An 18,490-nucleotide genomic window follows, 5' to 3' on the forward strand; every position below is an offset into this window, starting at 1 on the left:
AGGTGCTATAAACACACAAACACAGACAGACAGACCTTTAACAAGGAAGTGCAGTGCTGCAGATTTGAAAGCAAAAAGGTGAATTTAGGGACTATGAGAGTGTAAATGCTCTGTCTGCAAGTTTAACCAAATGTACCCAGCACAGCCTGAAGTACTTTGTGCTTCAAATTCAACCCTGCATAGCCCTAATGTTTAATATTCAGGTCTTCCTTTCTTTCACTGTGAGATTCTCTCTCTTTTTTTTACCACTTTTTTTCCTTTCTCCTTTAAAAATATTTTTCTAAGCAGTCAGGCATGCTACGAAGGAAACTGCATTTTCATATCTCTCGTCAATCTCAAAGCAGTCAACAAAGCATCCAAAGTTTCTTGGGGAAATCAAGATGCTGGATGGAACTACAATTTTGCCCTACAGCAGCCACATCCTTTTCTAAAAGCTTGAAGGGAAAGGAAGAGAAAGGACAGCTTTGCAAGAAAGAAGAAGGAAGGGTCTGAAAAAGGCAAAAAAGATGAAAGGAAAAGAGAAAATAAGAGAATATCAGGAAAAGAATTTGGAAGAATGGGCACAGGGGAAGAAAAAGAGACTATTGAAACTGGGATGGTGATGGAGAATCCAGGAATGTGTACAGTATTAATTTACAAGAGCATTGCATTTGCATGAAGGTTTCTTCATTTAAAATGCTTTAATGCCATGTATCATAAGGTGTCATGCAACTAGAAAATAAATTTTATAAATTGGAAAAAGTGAGAACATATTAAAATCAATGACTGTGGGTAGTGGAACAGTATGCCAAGATAAATCAACATGATATTAACATGTGCCTAAATAGGTATAAAGTTGAAAAGGTCTTTATGTCTAAGATGCTTTATCTTCAGGGGCAGGGTGTTCAGAGTAGGCACCACGACAGAAAAAGAAACATTTCAGGCTAAAGTCAAAAGATGCTCCCTTGATGACAGAGATTGGCAGAATTCTATGGTGAAAGTGTCTTCATAGTTACCTGGTTTCACATTGTTTAAACAGGATATAAAGTTATACCAAAACATTAAAGATGGCCCAATAACGTATCAACTAATGCAGTTCTTTGACTTTAACTCCTAGAATTCTGGGAGTTGAAGTCCACACATCTTAAGGTTGTTTAGTTTGAAAATCACTGGGTTAGACAAACAGTGAACTGCAGTAATAGGTACTAAGCATGGTTTACTATTTTTTCCAATAGTTTTATTAAGAGTTTTAGATAGAGCAATAAAAGAATACAAGTGAAAAGAAGAAAAAAGAAGAAAAAGTTGTAAAAAACAAAACAAAAACCCTCTCCCCCCCTAAAAAAGTGACTTCCCACCCACATCATGACAAGTATAAACAATTACATCTCTTCACATCTTCTTATTTAACCAATATACAACTCTTCATCCCATAACCCATCTCTTAACAATAGGCAAGCCCCTATTGTTACAACAATAACTTCTCCCATCCAATTCTCAGCAAAAGTCCAAACAGAGCCCCAAAATATTAACATTAGTTAATATATGTAAAATTCAACATTCCACATCTCCACTCTTAGCTAAAACAAAATCCCATTTAAAAGACATAAAATGGTCCCAATGTCCCAATATAAGCTAAGTAAAAGAAAGATTTAACATTAAAAAAAGAGGCCATTTCTTTTTTACAAAAGACAAGCTCCAATACACAACATTTTTACCCTAAATAACAACTTATCCCATTCTGATGAACATTCCATATCTCAACTCTAAACTATAAGCAAATCCACAAAAGATTGAAATTTAGCATAACAGAGAGAAATAGTTTCTCCTTTAAAGAAAACAAGATCAAACTTCCTTACTTCAAGTAAAAAGACAAAGTACAAAGCCAATTTGAGTACAATGAAGTTAAGATACACAAAACAACAATAAAGGAAAGAACTTAAATACCTTATTAAGTATAAATAAATCCAGTGTACCGCATTTTTTTCCCAGTTAAGAGATCTGCAAATCCAAAAAGAACCAGCCAGAATAACATGTCCAATTTTATCCCTGGTCAAATAAACCAATTTAATATTCCCTTTTTCTTCTGTACCGAACAATCTTTCTCTGCAATCCATTCAGATGCTAGTTGACTTTTGTTGGAAATTTCTTCAGTACTTTAAAAATCTCTTTTGTGACTTCAACAAAAAGAGATTTTTCCAATTGCTTTCTAGGATTGTCATTTCTATTTCCTTCTTAATTTTCAAATTCTCATCCAGTTTTTTCTTTATATCTGGTGAAAGTTCTTATTCAGATTCTCATCCGTGTTTTCCTCGGGTAAATTTTGCTGCATATCTTGTTCTATAACATCTTCTGAGAACAAACTGTTCTTGGAAAAACACAACATAACTGACACAATTGATTCAATATCCTAATGCAGTTCCTCAAAGTTATCGCTAAACACCATTTTAAATTACTTGCCTTATTATGTCTTCAGTCTCAAAAACATATCTCTTTCCCACAAACATGCAATTATTCTTTAAGAGTAATTTCAGAGTCTTAATATTCAAAGTCCAATTTCCAACGCTTTCTGAGCCCTTAATCCGTTTAAAAGTTTCTATAGCCAAAGCCTTGTCTTACTTTTTGCTGTTTATTTTAAGTTCTTAATATTTATTAAAATAAGTCTTCGTACTGTTATATTAAGGATTGAAGGCACCCACTGGCTATATCCAGCCTTGTCACTTTGCAGGTGTCTAACTTCTTTGAAGCAGTTAATAGGCAATTAAAAGATAGTTAGCAAGGAAAGTGTACGAAATTAGTGTCCTTTAAAAAAAGGCTCTGTTTGCAGCTTGAGCAATTATGGAGAATTCCCCTCTCTCCCAATTCCCCTCCTCCCTGAGATCGCTGTCTTGTGGTCTCTCTGTGAGGAAAAGGAACAATTGCAAGGACAAACAGTTTGGGCAATCTCGCCATCTCTCTCTCTTATCCAGAGAGGATCTTAGGAGCCAATATGTTAATCGGCTCCTTATTAAAGTCCGCAGACATCAGCTCTGCTTTACATGGAGCTGTCTTCAGTCCACCATCTTCCCTTGAAACTTGGTACTAAGCATGGTTTACCATGAATATACTATCCATATCCAGGAATGGCCAAATCCAGCATACTGAGAATCACGGTTTTATGAGCATCCTTATCCTAAGCACATGTGCTTTCACAATGAAAATAACAACATCCAAGACTGATAAACTACCTGTTTTCTACTCCTGGGAACCACCTCCGCCTTACAATGAACTGCAAATTAAGAGAACTCTAGCAATTATAAACAGTAGCAGCAATTGTCTGGGTAATGCATTTGCCTTTAAAAAAATTCTCATCGCTCAGAAAATAGAGCTGTGAGCTTAGTTTTTAAAGAAAAAACTACTACCACTTGGTTTCAGTTTATTCACAGAAATACTGAAGAGTACTCTCTTATAGACATCAACATACCTTCCAAGTCAAATAAGTGTCTCTGTAGGAAACCATAGTAATGTTTATCGAATGCTGTGGTTAAATAACTTGGCCCAAGTTAACAGCTGGTTCATGGATAAAGTTTGCAGGGTCAGGATTGAGGTTGGGTTGGGTGGGGATAGATTGGTATAGAAGCAAGATACAGAGCAGATGATGTACAAACAAAGCAATAGACAGAAGCTTGTAATTTGATCCTGGTCAAAACAAGTGACAAATTAGGGAGGCAAAGCAGCAAGCACAGTTGGAGTTCAGGTCAAGAAATCAAAATCATGAAGTTGGTCTTTTAAGTGGATGAATAATGGGCAGCTGTGTGAGAAAGCAGAATCTGAGTGGAACAGATGATGAACATCTTGGTAAGAGGCAAGGCCGGGGCGGTTGAGATTTACTTGTCCTTGTAGACAATAGAAGATTACCAGATCTCTCCAGAGACTGTCCACATTTTGACCAAAGAATAACAGTTTGGAGTAGAAAATGAGTGAATGCTTTCAGCCTCTGAAAGGGGAGTATGTTTTACTAAAAAAAAGTTACAGTAGAAAATCAAAATAAGTTACACACAAATGACTCCCAAGAAGAGGAAACTCAAAACAATGTTATATGCAAAGAACAAAGTCAGTTGCTAACATGAAATATGACATTAAAATATTATTAAATAATATAATATGAACTATTTGACGAAATAGTTATAGCATGCAAAAGCAACGATAAGCAAAATGAGCAGTAATTTGATTATAAGTAGTTATTTGATTCTAGTTCCACCTAATTTTAATCAGTCCAACTTTTTAAGTTTTAGATATATTGTGGCAAACATCAAATGAAACCTTGCATTTTCCTATTCCATAATATAGATCTTAGGGACATACTTTGATGAAAGTTGGAGTTGGGCAGGCAATATAAACAAATAAATAAATAAATTGAAAGGGGCCAGTCCAGAAATCTTACACAGAAAAGGGTAACAACAAATTGAAAGAGCAGGAGAGAATTACAAGAAAAACAAAGGTTAAGGTATGAATTCTGTGTTTAGATGCAGGTACTTTCTAATCCAGTGATAGTCCTAACTTTCTTGCCTTCTGATGGATCTTTCTCCTGCTGCCATATTAGCCTCATTTAGGACTTGATTAATAACCTGTCTGAAGCAAAAACTTGCAAAAAAGAGTTTTCCCCTGTTTTACTGGGTCTGGTATATTTTCAAAGGTCATCAGCATCAAGAGCATGTTAACATCAGTCCTGTCCATCTGTTACCTTCTTCCCTACGTTGATCCACCATCTTGATTCATGCTTTTGTTTTATCAGCAAATCTATTTTCTATTTTTCACACCCAGAGCTGAGGCAGATGCTTGCTTCAATTTTATTCCGTTCCCCAGTTCCCTCAAAAAGGACTTGAGCAACACCAGGACAGGTGCATTGGGGAGAATAGATTAATATTCAATGCAATAAGTATCTGGAGTGAAGACTGGAGTGAAGTATCCACTGGAGTGAAGTATGCATTGAAGTGAAAATAATAGTAATGGCTTTCTTTTTCTGCTTTTCTGGTACTGAATTTGTCTTTCTAAATTATTTTATGACTATGGAGACTTATCTTCTTTTAAGTATATAAACAAAGAATAAATTTCTTGCTACCAGGAGTCTCTGGACCAGTTCTTCAGCAGCCAGATGTTTGATATATCTCCTTTTCTTCAGATGTTGGACAAAAATAGTTATCTATTCCTTTGCCAAACACACAAACACACAGAGATTTCCATAGATGAAAATAGTGAAAACTGTTGCAATCACAACCACAAAGGACATGTTTGGAGGAAAAAAAGAGAGAAAGAGAAGAGATTGAGAAAGAGCAAAATTATTCATATAGATAGCCAGGTGGCATTGCAGAACCTGTAAAACATTGTCTTGGAATGACTTAAAGGAAATCTGTCTCTCTCTTGGTGGAATATTGTATTAATTGCTGCTTCATAAAAACTAAACATCCAGTATCAGATCTACTGCTGAACAGAGCACAATGGAACCTGTGGAGTGACCAAGAGTGCCTGGAATCAGAATAGGACTTACTGGCATTCCAGACTGATATAGGCATGGTCTCTGCATTTGAGTCTCTGGTCAGCCTGTCTGCTGCCGTTCTGTTGCTTCCCAAAACAGCTGTGCTGCTCATCTATCAAAATAGCATGCTCATGCTAGAGTGCTCAGCTGAAATTATTATAAGCGCTATAACTCTATGGCCCTTATGAGTTTAGTGCAAGTTTTAAATATCAAAATGTTGGAAAGATGGGGCCAATATTTCTACACATTGCCTACCAAATAGAGCTTGGAAGAACCTGAACATCAGCACATTGCCTTTATAAAGAAAAGAAAAGAAAAGAAAAGAAAAGAAAAGAAAAGAAAAGAAAAGAAAAGAAAAGAAAAGAGAGAGAGAGAGAGAGAGAGAGAGAGAGAGAGAGAGAAATCCCCAGTTAAAGTGACTCAGCTCCTTTTGAGACTCTGATATGGATTTATTTTTGAAATGCTATTCAGCTTGGATTATACTGGTCTGTAGGAAGCAGAGTTCCAGAAGGAGCCAAGAGTATTAGAGAGATCTTCCTCAAGGCTATCTTAATGTGCTGACATAAATTGTTCTGCCTCAATACCCAAATACGAATTTGCCTTACTAATGAGGCTACTGAATGGTGTCATCCTTCCTGCTTTGATACTGGACAACAAATGGTGACTGTAGGTGGGTGTTTGGGACAAAGAATTTAGCCATTTTTCAAGTTGTGCAAGGAGTGGGTTATTAGCACAGAAATTATTCATATCGGTAACCTGTCACATGAGCTACTACTGAACATAGGTCTATTGATACTCTGGAAGACCACTAATCTTGTGTCCAAAAATAGCCTGGCTGACAAATTGGTGGAGATGACAAGATGGATAATATGAGATGAAACCCTTCTGGGAAATCAAACAGTCTGCCTCTTACTTCATCCCCTGCCTATCGACTGTGTCTATGACCTGTGACTTGTCACGTACAATATGTACAACTTAGCCAATTTTACCCCAGTTCCTGTATATCCTAAATCAATAAATGCTCAATGAAATGTCAGTGCTGACAGTAAATGGCAGTGGCTAGTAATCCCCAAAAGTAGTCTGTGGAGTAGGCAACACCCCCCCCCCCCATCATAAAAACAGTAGAAACTATATAAAGCCCTTTGTCAGCAGATGCAAACTTGTAATTCGCTCATTTGGGATAGAACCAGCAACAAACAGCTGGCACAACCCAGCTCTCTTTATGAGTTGAAATTGGCTGGACTGGCAGTTTTTTACATCTAGATATAAAAGCACCAGTCAGACATTACACAAGCAGATGTCTCTCAGGGAACCAGGTATCTAGTTTCTTTAGCAGTCCAAGCCAAAATGGCCATGAGAGGTAATGTCTGTCCTGTCTGGACAGATGTGTTTGGAAAGTAGTTATTAAGAAGATTCTAGTCCCTGATTACAGAGCATTCATATGGCAAGGCTTGCATCAGAAGAAGAGGGAAAGCACTACTGTAAAACTAGAACACCGAAATATGACTTTAAACTGCCTCTGCAGTGGGCTGGAGGTGAGTTGAAGGTGACATCATGAAGATATGTCTTCTGAAAATAGAGTAGCATCTTCATGATACAGTTAGTAGAATGTGAGGATGAATCCAAAACCCTGAAGATAGGCTTACCCCATTCCTGCATTAGTGCCAGGGCTGGCAGATGTTTTTGCCAACAACTGGTGATGTGCAGAAGGTGGGGCAAGGCAGCAAAGCTGAATGAATCAGTCAATCACTTTGCTTATCATGGATTGCATAAGCCACATCAGGACAGCACCATTTGGAAGTGAGTTAGAACAGCTACAGTAGAGACACAGTAAACATTGGCAATGGGGGAGGGGAGGCAAATTTCATACCACTGTAGTTTTTCACCAATTCAGATATGGTGGATAACACTTTAACACAGCAGGAAGAAAAGTCCTTTAGCCTAATACTGTACCCATGTCATCACACCAGCATCTAATACCATTCATGTATGATTCAAATATGAATATTTAGTAAATATTATAGACTTTTCTTGCACACTGTGGATAGCAATTATTAGTGAGTGCCAAGTTTGCACAAACAACTCCCCCTGTAAAACATTTTTATGTCTACTTAAATATATATTCCATGAGTAGACAAATCTTTGGAGCTGAAAGCACATTTAGAGTTTTAAGAACACAAGGTAGAAGAGCTGCCATGCGGGAGACGTGCCTAGTCATAAAATACTTTGCTTTGCAGCATGCCAGACAGATTTGCCTGTTGACAGCAGCCTTCCTGCCACTAATCTGGTATGAACAATTCCTTATACGATTGTGTCTAGATGCTTGCTTGCTAGGTCTGAGTGTGCCTTGGCATGTACCAGTATGCGAGGGTTATGAAGTTCAAAAGAACAAGTCAGTATTCATATAGAGGAAAAATTGGAACTTGGTAGATTTTTTGGAGCTTTTCTTCTTCAATTTTATTGCACACATTTGGGTCAACCAGAGAAGCCTTTTCATGCAATTCGATAGTGTTTCCACCTACCTGGGCAGAGAGAGAACTTGCCCTTTGAGAATTGCTCTGCTCCCACCTGACAAAAACATTTTGTGTATGAAATTGTTTGTATAGAATATCACTACAGTACCTGTTGCTTTTCAATCGGATTCTTGTTCATGATCCAGCAACTGGCTTAATGCAAGTTTCAATGTAGCATCATTAACATGCTGATAGGTGTGGCCTTATTTTTCCTTTATCCAGGATCCCCCATATCACAAAAGAGGCTATATAGTTCTACAAAGATCAAAGTTACAGGACCATCCCTGCCATCCAGTAGAAAGTTAAACAACTTGGCATGCATGATAGATCAGTAGTAGTTAACTACAGACCCTCTCTTCTAGCTATTGAGACGTGGAAAGTTAATTTCCAAGAAACTAGGCAAATAGATCCAAAGCCTTGAATTCCAAGTTTGCTTCTTAGCTAATCACCAATTCTGAAAAACATTTTCTTATGACATTACAATCACCAGGCATGGAAAAATAGAAGTGGGATCGTGCTCTTCCACTGGCATGCTATTTATGCATTTATTTAAAAGACTTCCACCTGCTTTTCTACCAGAGCTCATCCAGAAAGACTCACTATAAGTCTTTACACCACCATATGCAATTCAAACACTTATAGTCCAAAAACTGAGCCATCAGAAATCTCTTGGATTAAACCAGCAAAGGCAATAGATTTTTTTTTTTTTTTAAGCCAATGAGGTGAATTTTAGGTGGTAAAAAAGTTCCAGATTTGTGAGCTGCCATTCCTGTTCCTCATGGATCCCAACCTAATTCCAAAGACATTTCATAGGCATAGCATCGTCTCTGAGAGAAATCTACAGTTGGACAAATCAACCCCCGTGCAATTTGGTCACTAAATGGAATCCTTTTCATAGATAGGGTAAGAAGAACAAGGCTGATCTAGGCAAGATAGAAACAGAGCTGGCTTCAGGTTGGTGCTTTTCTGTCAAGAGTTGTAACCATTTTTTTTTCTCTGAGTCCCGCGTCACAGCTTAATTCTTAAAGATAATAGCCGTAAATGGTTTTCATTATACAAACTAATGAATGGACTACACTGTCTATATTCATTGCCCTTGAAAGAGAACGGTCTCCACCATCAAGAATCTGAATGATACTGCCACACATAGTGTGAAGTTACCTTTAATGAAGAATAAGATGACTTGCCTGTTTTCAGTGGGGATGCCTCACAGAAAGAATATCTGCTCTTCTAAATTTGACTTAACTGAATCAGCTATTTCCTTCTCAAATGTTGGAATTTATCATTCAGAGTTAAATGCCTTCATATTTTTCTAATCCCACAATAGTTTGGGAGAAATATGATTATTCTCTGATCCATTTCTCATTTATGGTGGGGATATTTGAGTACTGCCTTACTATTATTTAGAAGTGAATTAAAATTGAGCTTTTTCAGTAAACCATCCAGTTGTTGGTTACAAGAAAGTTATTTCTGGATCTCATTTTACAGTTGGAATTTTGTGGAAAACTTCCTAGCTGACCATTAGTATAAACAATTTTATGAAGTGGGTTTTATATTTAGTTATTGGTTTTAAAATGGCTTCATTGTTATTGAAGCTGTTCACCACCTGAAATTCCACCAACTGACAGAAAACTTGCAGTGCATAAATTGGGAAGAAATCAATAAAGAGATGGCTGGTACAAAAAAAAGAGATGGCTGGTATAAAATCTGTTTTATGCCAAACATAAGGCCCTGTGTACATTGCTGTTCAAATGAAGTGGCTGGTTTGTTTTGCCTAGCAAACATTTAAACAACATTATATTTCCCCTTTCCCCCAAGTCAAATAAATTTGAAGAAGAAAAGAAAGAAAGAAAGAAAGAAAGAAAGAAAGAAAGAAAGAAAGAAAGAAAGAAAGAGGGAGGGAGGGAGGGAGGGAGGGAGGGAGGGAGGGAGGGAGGGAAGAAGCAAGCTAGGGTAAGCTCCACAATGAGGCATTGCAATTTGCTTTCCTCAGGCACCAGTTCTGGAATACAATTTTTTTTTAGATTGCCAACTATTTCATGCTTTTTAACCATCATGGGGGAGAAAGACTATTTTTTGCCTTAGGCATTTCTGAGTCTTGGATCATTATTGAAACAAGCTCAAACTTAGAAGAATATTCCAAAGTCCCTTTTAAGAAAATAAACGATAATGACTCTTCCCTTTGCATTTCAGCTTTTGCAATATCACCCACCATCTCTTCTTTCTTCATCTTTATCCGAGAGCTCCAATAACAGTAATAGTTCAATCATACCAAATTGTTGCTTTATATAGCTTTCTAAGAGCTCTGCACTCAAAACTTATCAAACGAACAATCAATTGTTTCCCAAAGTTATAGCTTTTTGAAGTCTTGCCATCAAAGTTAACTGTAAAGGTTGTCAGTCCAGACAGTTTATGTGTAATTAAACACAGAAAAGGTTTAATACAAACAATTGTAGACACCATTAGCAGAACATACCTCAGCAAATGTGTTCCTTGGAAGCAATTAAAAAAAGGGGGGGGGAGTTTTTTACCAGTCACACATTATTTGTTAAATTTAATGACTTTTCTCCAAGATGTCAAAATGACATACCTAATAGCCCCTCATCCAATTCCTATCACATATTTGTAAGACAGGTTGGGCTGAGAGGGAGAGACAGGTCCAAAGACACCCCAGTTTGAGCAGGGATTGAATCTCCCAGGCCAGCACCATAGCCAATTCACCATATTGTCAGGCTTCACCCAGATCAGTACTGGAAATAGAAGGATGCAAGGATTCAACAAAATTCTTGACGTGATTGTCTTATTACAGATACCATAAAACCCATCAGAAAGAAGAAACACAGTTGAATTGTTTCAATCTTTGTTCTTTGTTCCATTTTTCTCCTCCTTTTCTTGCTAGTAAAGTGATCCCCCCCTCCATAAATCCAAAAATAGTGCAGAATGTTCCCACTATTGCCTTTGTGACTATGTATAAACTACCCTACTTACAAGGTGGCTTTTGGGGGGGAGCAAACTACCTGGGAAAGCAAGCAATGCTCTAAAAGTACATCTGCCAACCATATCTGTTCTTAAGACAAGATAATGCTAGATCATCTGACAGCTCTGAGTACATTTACTCCAGGATCAGTGTGGTCATCTAACAGGCTGGCATTGAGCTTACATTCCCAAATGCAATATTTATTTTCTAGTTTATACATCTCTGTGGCAACAGAGTCTGTGGAAGGAGTACTATATTCTACTGAATATAGATCTAAAATATTAAAGTACGCCAGAAAGAAATGTCTAGACAAAATAGTCCATCTTGGACATTGACTTCTCCAAAGCTTAAATGTGGTTCTTGGCAACTTGAAGGCTTTCTGTAAGATTTCTCTTTCTCTTTTAATGCTATTGCATTCTCCAAAAGGGGCATTTGTGAAAAACCCTTCCAGTCCTTTCATGACCCTATAAATATAAAATATAATGCCCATTTCTGGAGTAACATGGTGTAAAATATCACATCACATAGCACTTGAGACAGTGTTGTATTATTTTGATATAGTATGCCCAAGAAAGCTTGTTTTTTGCCAATTCCTTTGCTTACCATTAACATTCTTTTATTACATTAATTTCCATGACCAATTCATTTCCTTCTTATAGAAAGGTCACCAAAAAAGCTAGCCAACAACCAGAACTCTGTCTAATGTGGCCAGTTTTTCACATTTGAATCCATTACCCTTCTAAACTATCTTTTAGAAGAAACACAGGTAACAAAATATCATAGCCTACTTACTGTAACTGCATTATTTCAAGGGAGTAGACATATTTTGGAAGGAGTGGATTCCCCCTTTCCCTTAAATTTTCTTTAAACAACATAAATTCCTTTATTGTAGTCTCAGGAAGAATAATTTATGGAAGTGGTAAATGTGATGGTACTTTAAGATTGTGATGGCAGTTAGTAAATATTCTACACAAGAAAAGGTTTAGAAACATTACAAGAATGCCAAATTTAGCCACAATGTAGCAAGTCACTGGAGAAGGGGACATTAATCACCTTGCTGATAACTGTCATTTGTTAATGATAGTTAACTAGAACTATCTGTATACCACTAGATAACTCTACCCAGCTTGCTTAATTTTTCATTTGTTGTTTGTTTCCTAGTACAATAATGGAAATTTATCCAAAACATAAACAACATTCCAATGGTGGATTTCCTGGGAAAAGGTTTTGATATAATTGTGTTATGGAAGAAGCTAGAGTTGGAGGAAGATGTTCAGGAAACAAAAGATACACATGTGGGTGTTCTGTGCATCTCAACCAAATCAGAATGAATACAATGTTCATTCTGCAGACTCTGGAGGATTACCTGTGCACTTAGGATTGACACTAATTGGTTAGAAAACACCAATCATACATTTTGAGGTTGGTGAACTTTGAAATACAAGAAAAGATTGTGGTGCCCAATGCAGATATTTACCAGTCACCATAAATGGACTTGCCGATCCAAACTAATATGGGGTTTATTCCTTTTCTGAACCTATAAAATAATTCCATTATGTAGAAACTTTGAAATCACTCTGTAAGACACATTTAAAAAAAAAAAAAAGTAAGGTGAATGAAATTTATTTTGTAATGTTAACATTAATACCTGTGGAAATCTTCTAATTGTTAGTACAAAAGAAAATAACAAAGTTTAATGCTTTTCATCCTTCTCTCTCCCTTGTTAAATAAGTCAGTCTGAATTGCATTCATATTGCATGGTTACACCAGTGTGAAAGTGCATCAAACGTGTAAACATAATGCTTTTAATTCTGAAAAGCATGTTATAGAAATGTAATAATATTTCTGGCCAGATACCAGTGTTTAAGACTGGATTAGTGGAGTTATTTGCAATGATTTGTAATAAGCAAACATAAAGTAACCCTCCAGAAAGATATTCCAATGAAGTTCTACAATTGCCACTTGTGACTGACTCAATTTTGTCACTTTAATGTAACAATATGTGAACATCTTTAAAAAACAGTGCTACATCAAAATAGCCAGGAAGCTGTGCAAGACATTTAGTAGTTTCTAGTCAAATGCATGATTGGGGACATTTAAAAAATTGTAGCACAATTTAGGCCAGTTAAAATATGTTCTTACTTTAGGAACCTCTGAAATTTGTTCAGTGCCTCTAAATTTGAGTTCACCCCACTGAGCGGTTCTATAGAAATAAATAGAAAAGTTGAGAAGAATGCTTTTCTAAATGGCTATGCTACTGCCTTGTTCTTTAGGAGTTGTAATGTGTAACAACAGAACTGAAGATAGTAAGAAAAAGATACTTTGTTGATAAAGGACACATTTTTTATTTATGAGAGTTTTGGTTTTAGTTAAAGCAACAGCCTCTCATTCAACTTTTAAAATCCAAGTTAATCAAAACTTTAATTTCCAGAATTAGTTATATACTGTAAATATTTCTCTCTTTAAAAAAATTGACAACTAGTAACTTTTGAGCAATATATCTACTAGTTCTTTGTGCTGTCTGCATAGAAATGCTATTTAAATTACAACATATCACAACCCTATAAAAGATTAATTGTTTTGTACATTACCAATTAATTAATAAATTAATGAGATACCATTTTCCCTGAAAGTAAAATATTTTTCACCTTTGGATATGGATGATGATTTAAAAAAAAAAAAGAAGAGGGAAAGAAAAGTCTTATGCATGAAAAGTAGTTACAAATAGCTGTTTCTTTTTCAAAAAAAGAAAGACTAATTTCCTTGAAGTGGGAGATCCATTTTTAAATCAATACAAAAAATAGTTCATTGTAAATATATAATATATATTTATACATATTTGATTATATTTACATACATCCAGCACTTATATATTGCATTTGTGCTCTGTAAGTGTGTGTCAACATATATTTTCTCAAAATATTACAAAATAAACAAAGAAGGCTGGTCTGAAGTTTGCCTCAAGTCCAACTTGTCCATTGACTGTAGAAATGCTGTTTTGGCTTCAGGGCCAAAGAGCGAACTTGCTAATTGGTGTCCATATATGGCCCATAAAAATTCTTCTCTTCATAATATTGACTGATATTCCAAGCTACTATTTTTTCCATAATCAGAACACTTTTTGCCATTTTTGGTTTTTCTTTTGGTCCCTATATTTCTTATGTACAAGAAAAACTTGGGTGTCTGAAGCAAGAGGCTCTTCTTCACTTGGCAGGTAGATACTCTGGTTTCATTCCTTTGTGGAATGACAGAAGTTCTTTTCATGTTTTAACACTTCCATTTATATGTTGGTACTTAGGGAGGCAAGGTTCATAAGACATTGGATCAGAAGAAAAAACAGAATCGTCCCCTGAAGAACAGGAACTCCTTGTATCTGGATAGCTAGGTGAATACTGTTCTAGCGGTCCACTGAGGTCTAGGTATTCCTGAAAGAAAAAGTACACAAGCAGGTCAATCCTCCATTGCTTTCAGATGAAATGTATATGCTTCATATACATTTAATAGACATACACAAAGCAAAAACAAAACAGGTTGATACCATTCAGGTGAGTTACTTTTCACAAGTGCTTGTTCTTTACAATGTACATCTTTATTATCTCATAGCTTAGACTGGTAGGGACTACCTAAACATATACAAAGCTGCTTCAGCCCCAAAAAGTCAACAACGTGAGCTTTGCAAAAGTGTTCACCACTGAGTTCAAGTTATTTTGCAAGAAGAAAATACAGCATTTTCAGAGATCTTTCTGTGCAGAATTCCATCCTACGAAATGTACCATAAACGGCCACACTGGCTAATTTTAAATGAGTTTTATGGTTCTGAAATGCTTTTTTAGCTGTTCTTAGATGATATATTGGATAGTTTTAATTTTATGTTTTTTAAAACAAATATAATGGAGAATTGCCTTGTGTGGGCTTTGGCCCTGATAAGCCTTTGATAAATATATTACTAAATAAATAATGCACTGCCCTCACAAGAATAGCGTGAAGGTAACAGAAAGGCAAGGGAGGAAGACCCTTCTGCTCTGCTGTCTATCCCTATTGGAAGAATGGGACAAAAAATGAAATAACAACTCCTTATAAAACCAAACATTTTCAGGGAGATATGAAAAAGGAAAGCCGAAACAACAGGGAAAGGACTTCTGAGGCAGATGTATCAGTTCCAACATCAACTTCAACCACACTACTTGAAACGTATACACTAGCCACATCAAAAAGAAACTTTTTGCAATGATAAAAAACAAATTTTCACCCTACAGAGAACTATTTTTGTCCAACACATGGAAATGATTTGCAGAAAGAAAGATCATTTCATTCAACTAAACTGACTGTTTAATAATACCTTGACATTTCAGTGAGAGTAATCTAAAGTGTTGCAGTACGATGCTATATATATATATATATATATATATATATATATATATATATACACACACACACACACACACACATACATACACACATATACATACATACATACACACTTAAAAGAATGGCTCAGTTGATTGGGTCTCACAATTATTCATGCAGCAAATATGTGTGTGTGTGTGTGTGTATGCTGCATGAACAACTGTGTGACCCAATCAACTGAGCCATTCTTTTAAGCAGCCTCAATGAAATCAGCTGGACCCATTGCATGGAACTGAGAGCGCTCCTGGAAAAAAAAGCGTTCTTTTTAATTGGATCCAAAGGAATACCTGCTGCTGAACAGGGCCCACTGCATTTCTATGAAAACAAAAAGAGCCACTGGATCAACTGAATTGAAAGCTAGGTTAAAACATTTCTAGAAATTACAGTTCTGGCAGGAGAATAAAGTGATTTTTCTCCTTGAATTGCTTCTTCTCTTTCAACTTCTGCAGAACAGCTGTTTTCATTTAAATGCAATCTTTTCATTTGCTAAACCATGTTTTGATTCTAAGATGAGAAAACCCAATTGAATAAAGCTAGGTTTTTAAACACATTTCCCGACTACCATTAAAAAAAAGTCAACATGGTTAAGACAGTAATGATAAATTCACTGTAAAATAAACAGGAGCAAAACATGCAACAAAAATTAGTTTGTAGTGAACTTTTGATTTGACATTACTTCCCTATCTCATAAGCACTTTTTCACGTCTGGTGTCTGGTATCTCCATGCTATCCAGAGACAATATGAATCTTATCCGAATATGCAGGGTTAAACTCTGGCGCCTCTGCCATCAATGGCAAATCTCTCATTGACTTCAAAGAAGCCGTAATTTCGTCATATACATTAGAACGACAGCTTTTAGGCATAAGATGGAGCGGGACCCTTTTGGCACAAATGGAAGGAGGAAGCTATTAGGAAGCCGATTGCATCCATGTGATTCAAGCAGATTCGACAGATTCACATGGTCATTACAGGGCTATGACCAGTGTATGCAATAACTCTTATTCAGTTCCTATAATGGGCCCACATATTTAATTTTTCCAGTTACATTCTAGAATATCTTTCCCTTGTTAATATCCAAATGTGTCCTACTTCCAAATAGCAACCAAAAGCTTCTTTGGAAGAAACCATGTTTCAAATTAAATGTAAGTTTCAGAAGTCGTATATTCCAGCCACAGCAATCCCTCCCTATCTTTTTCCAACTAAATTTCTGGTGCTATATTCAGACTGTGTATATTATGAACAAATACCAAATACCAAAATTCTAATGTATCATCCTGTGTTAGCATACCTAAAGAAGCAGAGCAGAAATTAGGTTTGATTCTCAATTATTTGTTTGTGTATGTGTGTACATGGGCATGTGCATACATGTCTGGGGAAGAGATTTAGCCAACACACAATGATGTCGGGTCCTTTCCAGGTTATATACATCAGTCAATGTTGATAGTATTCCAGTTTTAGGAGACCCAGTTGCAGTAGAAGCATAACCTTCTAGAGTAATTTATTATTACTATTGTTTATTTATTTATGTTTATTCATCATATTTATACAGCTGCCCATCTCACAATCAAGTAACTCTGGGCGGTGTACAACAAAGTTAAAAACAAAATATACAAATTAATATTAACATTATTAATATTAAAACTTTAAAATTATAAAAGGCACAAAACTAAAATCAATTAAAAAGAGATTAGGCAAAGAGCAGGTGTTAATTACATCTCAATATTTCACCAGTCCCCTGCTGATGCAACCAGGTCTTGAGGGACCTCTGGAAGGTAAAAGGGATTTTCTAGCCTTACTTTGGGGGGAAGGAAGTTCCATAAAGTGGGGCCACAGCAGAAAAGGCCTGCCGCCTAGGACCCGCCAAATGAAACTCCCTAGTCAGTGGGACCCGCAGCATGCCCTCTCTGCTGGATCTGGTGGGATGGGCAGAGGTAACTGGGGAGAGACAGTCCCTCCAATAACCTGGCCCCATGCCATGTAGGGCTTTAAAGGTTGAAACCAGCATCTTGAATTAGACATGGAAACAGACTGGTAACCAATGCAGCTCACTGAGCAGAGGTGTAATGTGTGTTCAACTGGAAACACACATAATTGCCCGTGCCACTGAAGCTTCTGGATACTCTTCAAGGGCCGTCCCACGTAGAGCGCATTACAGTAGTTGAACCGGGAGGTGACTAGGGCATGAGAGACTATGAGTAGAACCCCTCGATCTAGGAATGGGCACACCGATGCGCAACACAAAGTTGAGCAAAGGCCCTCCTACCCACGGCTGCTAGTATGGGACTAGATGATATAGTCCTAGAACTGGTGGGCCTTAAAACCCAAAGCCCCTCAGTCTTGCCAGGGTTCAGTTGAAGCCTTTTGTTCCCCATCCGGACCACACAGCCTCCAGGCACTGGGATAAGACATTCAGAGCACTGCTTAATTCACCAGGGGCAGAGATCAGTGTACTGATGATACCTCACCCCATGGTGACGGATGAGCTCACCCAGCAGCCTCATGTAGATGTTAAATAGGAGCAGAGAGAGCACTGACCCCTGTGGCACCCCATATAGTAGGGACCAACAGGGGGATCTCTCTCCCCCAATCACCACCGACTGGAATTGACCCCTAAGAAAGGAGGCAAACCAGCACAACACCATGCTGCTGATCCCCAATCCTCTGAGTTGAAGGGTACCACATTTGATGGTATTGAAAGCTGCTGAGAGGTCAAGTGGGATGAGATTGTCCAGTCGAGTTTGTCCCCTGTAAAATGCCAGTGATGCTCTAGACATCTCTTCACTCATTTCAACTCCCTTACCTCCTCTGTAAACCATGGGAAGTGCCAGAATCGCTGAGAGGGGAGAGGTTGCATAGGTGTGATCTGATCCAAGGCCTCAGCCACCCTCTTATTCCAAGTGGTGAGCAAGGCTTCAGATGGACCTTGCAGCAGATGAGCAGGAACAAGCTCCCTCTGAAACCCATAAGGGTCCATCAGTCGCAAGGGGCAGACCAATCTAATGGGTCCAGCCTCTCTGCAGTGGATGGTGGTGCCAGAGAATCCCATGGAAATCAGGGTGTGACCTGACCATGACAAGGGGGACATCAAAATCTCCTCCAAT

The 18,490-nt window shown here is 37.3% G+C and overlaps 1 protein-coding gene across 6 annotated transcripts in view; it reads right to left on the minus strand.

The window, feature by feature from the left end:
- Nucleotides 1–13,301: 13,301 nt before the first annotated feature.
- The window catches only part of FGFR2 (fibroblast growth factor receptor 2), a 120,446-nt gene continuing 115,257 nt past the window's right edge, over nucleotides 13,302–18,490 (minus strand). For all 6 annotated transcript variants that reach the window (XM_088132187.1, XM_015888811.3, XM_015888810.3 and 3 more), the window contains one exon: nucleotides 13,302–14,406. In XM_088132187.1, the coding sequence (XP_087988313.1) occupies nucleotides 14,242–14,406 (165 nt within the window). In that variant the 3' untranslated portion in view covers nucleotides 13,302–14,241. The remainder of the gene's footprint in view (nucleotides 14,407–18,490) is intronic.

The sequence above is a fragment of the Python bivittatus genome, unplaced genomic scaffold (assembly GCF_059951505.1).
Source record: "Python bivittatus isolate LINGU-HERP-01145 unplaced genomic scaffold, Pbiv_v1 ctg000980_np1212, whole genome shotgun sequence".
Classification (NCBI taxonomy): Eukaryota; Metazoa; Chordata; class Lepidosauria; order Squamata; family Pythonidae; genus Python; species Python bivittatus.